Source organism: Macaca mulatta, chromosome 17 (genome assembly GCF_049350105.2).
Source record: "Macaca mulatta isolate MMU2019108-1 chromosome 17, T2T-MMU8v2.0, whole genome shotgun sequence".
NCBI lineage: Eukaryota > Metazoa > Chordata > Mammalia > Primates > Cercopithecidae > Macaca > Macaca mulatta.
In genome coordinates, this window is record NC_133422.1 from 70355244 (window position 1) to 70367970 (window position 12727).

Sequence of the window (12727 nt, forward strand, 5' to 3'; positions counted from 1 at the left end):
AACGGTGACTGGGGACTTCAGATGTCTGGGTGGTTGCCGGAAGCAGATTTTCTACTCTGAATTGTGAGTAGTAATTAATAACTAGTGGAAGAGGAGGTAAAGAGAGTACTGGGACTTAGCAGACACATTCTGTTGACTTCAAGAAAGTAGATTTGGCCAGAGCAAAGATATGTATGATTCATAACCAGAAACTATAAATGTGATTGTGACTTTCTGAATGAGAGACGTATAGAGGAAACAATAACATCTAAAATGTATTTAAACCAAAAGAAAACCTTTCTAATGATCTCAATGAGAAGGAAAGAGTTGTCTTAAAAATAAAAAAACAAAACTGGATTTTACTGGTTAGATAGCTCTCTTGGCTCAGAGGCTAAAAGGGCAGTTAGAAGGAAGGACATATATCAAGGGTAAGCTATATATGAAGAATGATCTCTTTTGGAGCATGCCAAGATCAACACAAAAGGATTTTAAAATTGGTTTGAAGTAAGAACTTCATAAAAGAAAGGCAGAACTACTGAGGTCTTGTTTGGTTTAGATATTCTTTGTCAAGAAGAATTACCTGATGGAAAATCAGAAGCCTATTGGAAATTAGATTTTTAAAATGAGTTTAAATAATTTCAGACTGGTAAAGAATAGCCATGATCTTTGCGATGTCAGAGCAATAATAGGTAGAGTGCAAAGATGGGCAGTTGCTGATTGGTTGCAAAGGACACTGGCAGTAACTCTGATGCGGAGCTAATAAATTCAAAAGGAATATTGAGCAAGAGGAGTATTGAGTTAGTGGGTAGAAAACAGTGATTAAGAGATTAGCACTGGGCACAGTGGTATGTTCCTGTAGTCCCACTTCCTGTAGTGGGAAGCTGAGGCAGGATTGCTTGGGCCATTTCTTTTTAATAAAGTATGCGATCTGTTGCTAATATTCCAAACACAGAATCCACCTAAATTTGATGGATCACATTTACAGTCACAATCTGTGTCCTTTCAAAACTCTTCTACCTTTATGTAACTTAAAATTAATGTGACAAGGTAATATATAGACAGCAAATGAGAGGTAATAGAACCCAGACTCACAGTATCTAGAATTACTGAAAAGAACTTCTCTTTTTTGTTGTTAATTTGGCTTTTTTAAAACTCGAGAAGGTCTTATGGAAAAGAATAAGAAGAAGTCATAAGAGTTTGAGGCTATAGTGTGCTATGATTGCACCTGTGAACAGCCACTACACTTCTATACTTCTGGTGACATGGCAAGACTTCATCTCTTAAAAAAAAAAAAAAGAAAAAAAAAGAAGACCTTATATAACTTTTAAGAAAGAAGTCATTTCAAAGTACAATTGGCTTTCTGTGGGTTCTTGCGTTGGTAGATTGAACCAACTGTGGACTGGAAATATTAGAAAATTAAATACCAATACAACAATAAAAAACAAAGTTTGAAACAATATAACAACTATTTACATAGCATTTATATTGTATTAGGTATGATAAATAATCTACAGATGATTTAAAGTATTTGGAATTGCATAGGTTATGTGAAAATACTATACCATTTAGGTAGAGTATGTCAAGGGACTTGAACATCTCAAAATTTTGGTACGAGATGGGGCCAGAGTCCTGGAACCAGTGCCCCACAGATACGAAGAGATGACTCTAACTTTACTTTTAAAAATAAGGCTATATGATTGTAGACATGATGCAAGTTAATTTCTATAGGATATCTATATTTAACAGAGAATGGTGGTAGTCTTTCATGTATTAATTCCCTACTCTAATAAATTGTAAGGTTAACCAATGAAAAGGACTGTTTATTTCTCTTTTGTTATCACCCCTTCCTTTTCCTTGGGGCCTCATATAGTTTCTTTCATATGTAAAGGGGAAGAAGTACATATTTTAAAATAGATATAACAACTCCTTATGGATATAGAGTAGAGCATTTGGATTTAGAGGTGGATTTGGAACTTATTCAACAAAGATTAAAACACCGTTTTAATAATAAATTATTGTCTACCTGAAGTAACAGGAATACTTTTAAGCAGTTTTAGAAATTTTATTTTGAAATAATTTAAAATGTTCATAGAAGTTACAGAAATAGTATACAGAGCTTCCATACATCCTCCCGCAGATTATCCAGATTCAATTCATATTTCTGAACTGTTTGAAAATAAGTTGAAGACATGATGCCCCATTATCTTTAAAACTTCTGTATTTTCTCAAAACAAGTGGATACTCTCCTACATAACTATAGTATGAATATCAAAATCAGGAAATTATAACATTGATCCAGTATTACCTAATTCACAGACACCATTACAATTTTCCTGATTATCACAATAATGTCCTCTATTCAGGAGCCAATCCAGGATTATGTGTTGAATTCATCATGTTTCTTTGTCTCCTTTAATCTGAAACAGTTCCTCAGAATGCTTTTTTGTCTTTCATGGCTGTAACATTTATTTTAAGAGTATAGGGCAGTTACTTCGAGTTTATCCTCCAATTTAGGCCATCTGATTTATCCTCATGATTTACACATTTTTGGCAGGAATACTACAGAAATAATGCTACGTTCTTCTCAGTGCATCATATCAAGAGGCACATAATGTCAATTTGCCCCATTACTGGTGATGTTTAGTCACTTTTAGGTAGTTTCTTCACAATAAAGTTAATAAGTGTGTCATGCAGTTGTTCATCAAGCTTTTATCCCCCAGATTTTGCATGCATTGATTATTCTTGATTATCATTGCCAAATGGCAATTAAAAAAAATTCCTCCAACGTTAGAATCTTTCCTTTTCCTCTCATTCATTCATTTATAATCAGAATAGACTCATGGATTCCTGTCTTACTTAAATGATTATAATCCATGATATCATGTATTTTTATGCTCAAATTACTGCAGACTTGGCCTTTGAAAGGAACCTCTTCAAACTGCAGCCTTGATATCCTGGGCTCAAGCAATCCCCTTGCCACAGCCTCCTGAGTAGCTGGGACTATAGGCCTGTGCCACCATGCCTGACTAATTATTTTTTTTTTTTTGTAAATTGGGGTCTTGCTGTGCTGCCCAGGCTGGTCTTGAACTCCTGGGCTCAAGTGATCCTCCTGCTTTAGCCTTCCAAAGTGCTGGGATTACAGGCATGAGCCACTGCACACAGCCCATAGTTTTAATTGTTAAGAGTTCTTCTGTTCTCTGAGTTTTCATAGCATTCGAAAATATGGCATTCTGTTCTTCTTTTATGTATGTAGAATTTCCTCATTTTAAGGATAGTAATAATACAGGAATACCTCATTTAACTGTACTTTTCATATATTTTATTTTATTTTTTTACCAATTGAAGGTTTATGGCAATCTTTTTTTTGAGCAAGCTTATTGGCACCATTTTTTCCAACAGCGTGTGCTCACTTTGTGTTTCTGTTTCACACTTTGGTAATTCTTCCAACATTTCAAACGTGTTATTATTATATCTGTTATAGTATCTGTGATCAGTGATCTTTGATATTACTACTGTAATTGTTTTGGGATGCCACAAACTGTACCCATATACGATGGCAAACTTAATCGATTTCATGTATGTGTTCTGACTGCTCGATTAACTGGCCATTTCCCCATCTTTTTCTCTCTCTTTGGACCTCTCTATTCCCTGAGACACAATAATATTGAAATGAGGCCAGATAATAACCCTACAAAGGCATCTAAGCATTGAAGTCACACGTCTCTCACTTTAAGGCAAAAACTAGAAATGATTAAGCTTAGTGAGGAAGGCATGTTGAAAGCCAGGATAGTCTGATAGCTAGGCCTCTTGTGCGAGACAATAAGCCAAGTTGTGAATGCAAAGGAAAAGTTCTTGAAGGAAATTAAAAGTGCTGCTCCAGTGAACACATGAATGACAAGAAAGCAAAACAGCATTATTGCTCATATGGAGAAAGTTTGAGTGGTCTGGATAGAAGATCAAACTAGCTACAACATTTTCTTAAGCCTAATCCGGAGCAAGGCCCTACCTCTTTTCAGTTCTGTTAAGGCTGAGAGAGTTGAGGAAGCTACAGAAGAAAAGTCTGAAGCTAGCAGTTGGTTCATGAGGTTTAAGGAAAGAAGTAATCTCCATAACATAAAAAGTGCATGGTGAAGCAGCACGTGCTGATGGAGAAGATCCAAGTTATCCGGAAGATCAAGCTCAGCTCTTCCATGAAGGTGGCTACATAAACAACAGATTTTCCATGTAGATGACGAACCTTCTCTTGGGAAGAAGATGCCATCTAGGACTTCCATAGCTAGGGAGGAGATATCGATGTCTGCCTTCAAAGCTTCAAAGCACAGTCTGATTCTCTTGTTAATGCAGATGGTGACTTTCAGTTGAAACCAATGCTCATTTGATATTCAGAAGATTTTAGGGTCCTTAAGAATGATACTAAATCTTCTCTGCCTATGCTCTATAAATGGAACAATGGAGCCTGGATGATAGTATATCTATTTATAGCATGGTTTGCTGAATATCTTAAGCCCTCTGTGGAGACGTACTGCTCAGGAAAAGATTCCTTTGAAAATATTACTGCTAATTGACAATGCACCTGGAAATCCAAGAAGTCTGATATAGATATATGTACAAGGAGATTAATATTTTCATTTCTGCTAACACAGCATCCATTCTGCAGCCATGGATCAAGGAATCATTTAGACTTTCATTTCTTGTTATTTAAGAAATACAATTTGCGACACTATAGCTGCCATAGTTATTCCTTTGATGGATCTGAGAATATTAAGTTGAAAACTTCCTGGAAAGGATTCACCATTCTAGATGCCATTAAGAAATTCATGATTTATGGGAAGAGCTCAAAATATCAACATTAGCGGGAGTTTGGAAGAAGCTGGTTCCAATCCTCATGGATGACTTTGGGGGTTTAAGACTTCATTGGAGGAAGTAACTGCAGATATAATGAAAATAGCAAGAAAACTAGAATTAGAAGGAGAGCCTGAAGATGTGACTGAACTGCTGCAATCTCATGATAAAACTTGAACAAGTAAGGAGTTGCTTCTTATAGATGAGCAAATAAACTGATTTCTTGAGATAGAATCTACTCCTAATAAAGAAGTCATGAACAGTGTTAAAATGACCACAAACCACAGAGGATTTGGAATATTACACAAATTTAGTTGGTAAAGCAGCAGCAGAATTTGAGAGGATTGACAACATTTTTGGAAGAAGTTCTCCTGTGGGTAAAATGCTGTCAAACAGCATCATATGCTACAAAGAAATCTTTCCTAAAAGAAAGAGTCAAATGTGGCAAACTTTGTTATTGTCTTATTTTAGGAAATTTTCACAACCACCCCAACCTTCAGCAACCACCGTCCTGATCAGTCAGGAGATATCAACATCAAAGCAAGCCCCTCCATCAGCAAAAATATGGCAACTTGCTGAAGGCTGAGATGCTCATTAGCATTTTTAGGAATAAAGTTTTTTTTTTAATTAAGGTATGTACATTGTTTTCTTAGATATAATGCTAACGTACACCTAATAGACTACAGAGTAATATAAACATAATTTTTATATGCACTAGGAAACAAAAAAATTTGTGTGACTCAATTTATTGTGATATTTATTGTAGTATTCTGGAAGCTAACCCACAATATCTCTCAGGCATGCCTGTACATTTTTTAAAAGTTTTTATTTCTGTATAATCTCTGTTTTTTAAGCCTGTACATTTTTAAAAGTTTTTATTTCTGTGGCCGGGCGTGGTGGCTCATGCCTGTAATCCCAGCATTTTGGGAGGCCGAGGCGGGCAGATCACGAGGTCAGGAGATCGAAACCATTCTAGCTAACACGGTGAAACCCCATCTCTACTAAAAATTCAAAAAATTAGCCGGGCATGGTGGTGGGCATCTGTAGTCCAAGCTACTCAGGAGGCTGAGGCAGGAGAATGGCGTGAACCTGGGAGGCAGAGCTTGCAGTGAGCCGAGATCGCGCGACTGCACTCCAGCCTGGGCGACAGAGTGAGACTCCATCTCAAAAAAAAAAAAAAAAGTTTTTATTTCTGTGTAGTCTCTGTTTTTTAACCTCCATCATTCATGTCGTTGGCTGTCCTTGGGTATTTGACAGTAGCTGATACTTGGTTATCTGCACCAAAAAGCATATCATGGTGTTTGTCGCTTGTCTCTTGTACAACTCTGTTGTCACCTTTCTCTGAGGGCTTGTGATCAAACTCTGCAAAAACAAGTTCTGAATGAATTGGTTAGTTACAACCAAAACGTCAGGCCACTATTATCTTCCCTGTCCAGCCTGGAAGTGGCATAGCCCATTTGCACTGGGGTTTTTAGGTTACATGACCCATGTACAAGGTGCAGCTTTTTCCTGCCTCTTTTAGAAGGGGCCTGTAAGTGTGACAGTCTCTGAGCCTCATGGATTCTTCTGCACAGTATGCATTTACTGAAATTACATCCAAAGTTGTTGGCAAGTGACAGTTTTGTGGTAGCGGTGTTTGGAACAACAGCAAATTTTACATTTTATTGTTGTGGCAAAATTTTTCTGTAAAGGACCAAGTAGTAAATATTTTAGGTTTTGTGGGCTACGTAAAAACCAGTCTTAGCTTAAAGGAGGCATTAAAAATATACTGAGGGCTGGATTTGGCCCATGGATAGAATAACAGTAAAAATCATAATTAATCTTTGTTCTATACTGCTATTATAAAAATAGACTGTACAGTTTCGACATTTCAGAATCGTTTAATAATCTTAGTCTATAATAATTGAAATTAATTATATGTTACTTTAAACAGCTGCATTCGAAGGAAAATTGCTCACTGCCATTTTTTGTTTTTATTTTATGTTATTATTTTATTTTTTTAGAGACAGAGTCTCACTTTGTCACCCAGGCTGGAGTGCAGTGGCATGATCATAGCTCGCCGCATCCTTGAACTCCTGGGGTCAAGTGATCCTCCTGCCTCAGCCTCCCAAATAGCTGGGACTACAGACTTGTGCCACTATACCTGGCTAATTTATTAATTCTTTGTAAAGGTAGGGTCTCACTGTATTGCCCAGGCTGGTGTTGAACTTCTGGCCTCAAGCAATCTTCTTGAATTACAAGCGTGAGCCACCACACCCAGCCATAATTAAGTTTATTAGCTCCTTAGTCTCATGAATGACACACACACAAAAATGATGGAAATCAGGAAAATACATATATTAAGCCAGGTGCTCTTGCATGTGCCTGCAGTCCCAGCTACTTGGGAAGCTGAGGCAGGAGGATTGCTTGAACCTAGGAGGTCAAGTTCAGCCTGGGGAATATAAGTGAGACCCTGTCTCTAAATTAAAAAGAAGAAAGAAAAATACAAAAGGAAAAAATATATATTAATTTATAATTTCGTTAGGGAGGGAACAGCCTACATTGTTTACTTATACTTTTGCTTTTATGCAAACATTAAAAAATAATACAAAATGAGGTGGCACATAATGAATATGATAGTCATGTAAATATAGAATAGTCTATTGAAGAATAAACATTTGCCACAAAATAATATTTTAAGAAGACATTTTATGATATATTATTGAGAAATATACATTACAACTTAGAAAGATAGTATAAGTTCATAGAAATATGGATAATTAAGTGGTCATGTGTAATATAGTTACAGGAAAATGTTTCCTAAATGTTCTTAGAAACTTTAGGAATTACATCCCAGGCATTGTAATTTAGGGATAAGTTTCTTTAGGATTTTGAATACTTATCTCAATGTTAGTCCAAAAATAGGAATCACAAATTCTGATGATATAATTTATATAAATTAATATTACTTTATATGGAGATTATTTATGTGTTAATTTTCATTCATTTTTTGAAAAGTATCTAACAACCAAGTCTATTACTATATGTATATTCAGAAATTTTTATTATGGTTAGAAACCATGGAATTGTAGAAGGGGCTGTGTTTTATGGATTGAACTTAATGAAGAGCCATTTACAAGACATCTGAGATTATGGATTTGGATATATAACTGTTAGTTGACTTTGGGTTAGCATGAGTTTAAATAATTCTGGACTTTTTAAAAAATAATATTCAAAAAGTACTAGTTTATTTAAGTTGATGGTGAATTTGGTTATTTTGGTGGTCAGTAAAATAACCCTGGGTTATTTGAATTATTCCTCTATATTACTGCATTGGTAGTACACAATTAGTAGTAGTATTGTATAAGCCATGACAATGTGGCTCCCTTTCATTGTTTTAAACATGTTTATCTTACTTGAGATCTTCCTATTTAAAGTGAAAAAAGAAGTTTTTAAAATTTCTAAGGATAAAAGCTGGGGTGATAATTTTTTAAAAACGGACGTAATAATTTTGCATATTAATTTCCGGAAACGAAAGCCGGCATTGTAATAAATTCTGTTCATGAAGATAATTTAGGCTTTCGAATATGGAAGCAAAGTTCTAACTAATAACCTTTAATAAAAAATATTCATGGTAGCACATTAAAACATTTGTTTTAGGATATATTATTTAAAATGACTTTTAACTTTTCTCGCCTCACTGAGGGAAGAGGAAAATGGAAGTTGAAAGTACATTATCCTGTAAAAACAGCTAAGCATTCAATTGTTTGTCTGTTTTCCACAGATGGGCGGAAACCATTTCCAATTAACCATGGTGAAACTAGTGATGAAACTTTATTAGAGGTAACAGTAAAACTTGTTGGCCCATCTTAAGTGCTATTAATATTTTGTCATCTTTAAAACATCTCTAAAGTCACTTGTATAACATTTTCTTTGTATTTGGATACTTCTTTATCCTTGTTCTCTCTAGAAAATCCAAAAAGAAAATTTATATTAGTGTTAAAAATCTGCAACAAATAAAGAGGTTTTCAGAGCTCTATGAACAAATGTAAAATTTGAAAAGGCAAGAATAGTATTGAAAGACTTACTCATTATATCCCAGATTTCATCAAATCTAGAATACCATTAATTGTATCTTGATCCTGATTTTAGAGATTTTAAAACATGAATAAATTGTGTGGCTTAGAATCAATGAAATGTGATTTCTAGGTGAAAAGTTTCTTAATAGCATTTTAAGAACACTTATGGCCAGGCGCAGTGGCTCACGGCTGTAATTCCAGCACTTTGGGAGGCCGAGGCGGGTGGATCACCTGAGGTCAGGAGTTCGATACCAGTCTGACCAATATGGTGAAACCCCGTCTCTACTACAAACACAGAAATTAGCTGGGCATGGTGGTGTGCGACTGTAGTCCCAACTACTAGGGAGGCTGAGACAGGAGAATTGCTTGAACCCGGGAGGCAGAGGTTGCAGTGAGCCGAGATTGCACCACGGCACTCCAGCCTGGGTGACAGAGCAAGACTCTGTCTCAAAAAAAAAAAAAAAAAGAGAACACTTACTATATCTTATACTTTTGTATGAAGCAAATTAGGACACCCAGCTGTTCACTCTTCTGGTGTTCTTTATTTCTCATTTGGAAAAGGAAGTTTGCAGTATAAAATTAGTATGAATTAGAAAAATATAAATGTTTATCATTTATAAGTAAAACACTTATACATTGAAAAATCATACTTTTTTTTTCCTCCATAGGATGCCATAGAAGTTTGCAAGAAGTTTATGGAGCGTGACCCTGATGAACTAAGATTTAATGCGATTGCTCTTTCTGCAGCATAGCTTGTCAATAATGGAAACACCAAATACTGTGTGATTTGCAACTAAATTTTCTCTGTCATACACTAACTCAAACATTTTGATATTTTCCTTAACTTGATGATTAAACTTTATGTGAGTTAAACTTTGCCTTAACCTGTGTTTTATGTTATTTTTGCTCCAAGTTAAAGGCGCATTGCTTTCCTCCTCTTTTTCTTGTGAAGGATTTATCGGGTTTGAAAACTAGCAATAGCTTTCTTATTCTCTTTATATTTTACAGGAAATTTTGTATTGGGATACCAGGCACAATTTCCATTTGCATAACATGAATATATATTATCTATGTTAACGTGTTTATTTAGAAAACATTTGTTAAGCATCTACTTGTAATGAGATGGATGCCGTTCTGGGTTCAGAAGTTAAAGCATTGAACGCCGTTGATAAATGTACTAGTCATGGAGCTTATGTTATTGTGAGAAGAGATAAATAACAAACACATCAAGATAAATACCAATGATAGATGCTGTGTGGAGAATTAAAGTAGGATTTGTGTTAGGGAGTGACCAAGCAGCTGCTTTAGATTTTGATGTCAGGGAGGCTTCTGTGAGGAGGTGACTTTGAAGTTGAGATCTGAATGACTAAAAGTAGCCTGTCATAAAGGTGGTGGGGAAGAACAGAAGAAGTAATTAATGTGGAGTCCCTTAAAGTAGGAACATCTTGCTGTATTGTAGGACCAGGAAGGAGGTTCAAGAGGCCAGAGCATAGAAAGTAATAGGGAAAGTAGCAAGAGATGAGGTCAGAAAAGCGGGGGCTTTTTGATACAGGAAAAGGCATTTGGATTCATTGCAAATGTGATGGTAAGCCATTGGAGAGTTTTAAGCAGGATAGGGACCTGCTTTGATTTATAATTTTAAAAGGTCACTCTGACAACTCTATGGGTAATATATTGAGGAAGGAAGCAAGAATAGAGGTAGAAACACTTGTGAGGTGCCCACTGTAGTTGTTCAGTGGGATGATGATGGCTGGGCCTTAAAAGTGGTAGATTAGATAGAGGCCAGGTGCAGTGGCTCACGCCTGTAATCCCAACATGTTGAGGCATGCAGCCAGGGATACGAGACCAACCTGGGTAACAAAGTAAGATCCCATCTCTACAAAAAGAAAAAAAAATGGAAAAAATTAGCCAGATACGGTGGCATGTGCCAGTAGTCCTAACTACTCAAGAGGGTGAGGCGGGAAGGATTGCTTGAGCCCAGGAGTTCGAGGCTGCAGTGAGCCATGATTGTACCACTGCACATTAGACTGGGTGATGGAGGGAGACTGTGTCTCAGAAATAGTAAATAAATTTAGATGGTGGTACGTGAGTGAATTTTGGTTGTGCTTTGAAGAAGGAGGTGCTTCAGTTGAGTCTTTAAGGATAGGTGGAAAGGCCGTGGAAAAGTGAAAGGGCATTTATAGAGTTGGGCCAAAACACAGTTGGTGTGATGACAGTGTTCTATATGTTTTTGGGAGAGAAGTAGCTATTACTCGGGTATATACATTTATAAAAACTCATTGAATTGTACATAAAAAATCTGTACTTTGCTGTATATGCATTTTACCTAAAGTAGGGGGAGGTAGTAGTGGTTACTTGGCATATGCATTTATCGTAACTCTGAATTGTATATTTAAAATCTGTACTTCACGTATGTTTTATCTTTAAAAGAAAAAACCAGGGTTGGGTTGAAATGAGTATAGTAGTTAAGAGAAAAACCAGATTGGTCCAGAATGAAGTTTTTGGCCAGTAATTGAATATAGGTGTTTACACACAATTCACTGAGCTAAGAGTAGTAAGGCGTGGCTTTCAGAATGAACTAGGTCTTTGTTACTCAAGTGTGGTTGCATCAGTACTACCTGGGAGCTTCTTAGAAAGGGGAAATTTCAGACCCCACCCCCAAAACCTTTTAACAAAATCCCTGCTTATTCATAAGCAATACATTAAGTCTGGGAAGCACTAGATTAGATTAGTTAAGCATTTTTAACAAGATCCCTTCTTATTCATAAGCAATAAATTAAGTTTGGGAAACACTAGATTAGAAAAAATAGACTATAACGAGGAAAATAACTTCGAAAGATATTTAAGCTTACCATTATTCTATGGTGAAAAGGGCATGGGTGAAATGTTGGCAATACGGATGAAAAAATAATCTGAAACAATTTGATAGATTGTCTATGCAGATGATGCTTACCATACCAATAATAATGACACATGTATTCTATTCTTGTTATGTTATCTTTTGTGTGTTACCTTAAATATTTTAAACATTCCTAAGCAGTTTTCTGCCTGTTGCCTTGCTGGATTTCTCTCAATTATATGATTTCTTAAAAGATCCTAAATCAGTGACACATTACCTAGAATTTACATAGTTTCTCAAAGTATGCATGAGGAACACTAACTTTGCAGAACTCTTAATGGGTAAGAAAGATTATGAAGTCAAGTATCTTGAAAATACTGGGTTGAACAATCTTTTTTGAAAGTTACAGGTATATTTGGAGGGGGGCAATTATAGAATGCCTCAGTTCTTTCAAAAAATATTCCATGTATTATGAACAACATTTTCTATCATTTTAGGGAGCGGCACTTAGAGCTAGCGTTCTTTGGCATACAGTTTAAGGTGGTAGTCCCTTGTGGAACAGACAGCTTGAAAACTTTTTTTACTGCTCTCTTAAGCTTACGTGTAAACTTTAATTCTCGACTCTATTCCCTACAATACTTTTGTTTAGTCACTTTCGTAAAACTTGGCACTTGTAGAAAATATTAATAGTTTACTTTGTGTGAAAACTCATGGAGATACTAAGGTTGATAAGTTGTGGGTTATTTTCTGTATACTGCTGTTAATGACCATGATCGCAGGGAAAATAGAACTAAAATGAGAACTAGAACGAAATATTTTTGCTTGGTGGACTTTTGGGAACATCATCTTTCACTGGGTATAATGGTTTGCTTTAAATTATTGAAACAGACGAGCTTTTATGAGCCCCCAAATACTTAACCTGAATATTTTCAATGTTCCTTTGTGAGTAAAGCAGAAGTTACCTGCATTCTATGGCCAGCCGAAGTTTAAGCTATCTAAAATGAAAACT

At 35.9% G+C, this 12727-nt stretch overlaps 2 protein-coding genes across 6 annotated transcripts in view; both read left to right on the top strand.

The window, feature by feature from the left end:
* UCHL3 (ubiquitin C-terminal hydrolase L3) overlaps positions 1-9758 on the top strand; it is a 58373-nt gene extending 48615 nt beyond the window's left edge. For 3 of the 4 annotated variants that reach the window (XM_077973575.1, XM_077973576.1, XM_077973574.1), the window contains exons 7-8: positions 8585-8643; positions 9548-9752. In XM_077973575.1, coding sequence (XP_077829701.1) covers positions 8585-8643; positions 9548-9631 — 143 coding nt within the window. In that variant the 3' untranslated portion in view covers positions 9632-9752. Of the gene's footprint in view, positions 1-8584; positions 8644-9547 lie in introns of all 4 variants that reach the window. The other variant, NM_001266166.1, reaches the window with a different exon arrangement.
* Positions 1-12727, top strand: part of LMO7 (LIM domain 7) — a 309870-nt gene that overhangs the window by 48615 nt on the left and 248528 nt on the right. The window lies entirely within an intron of this gene.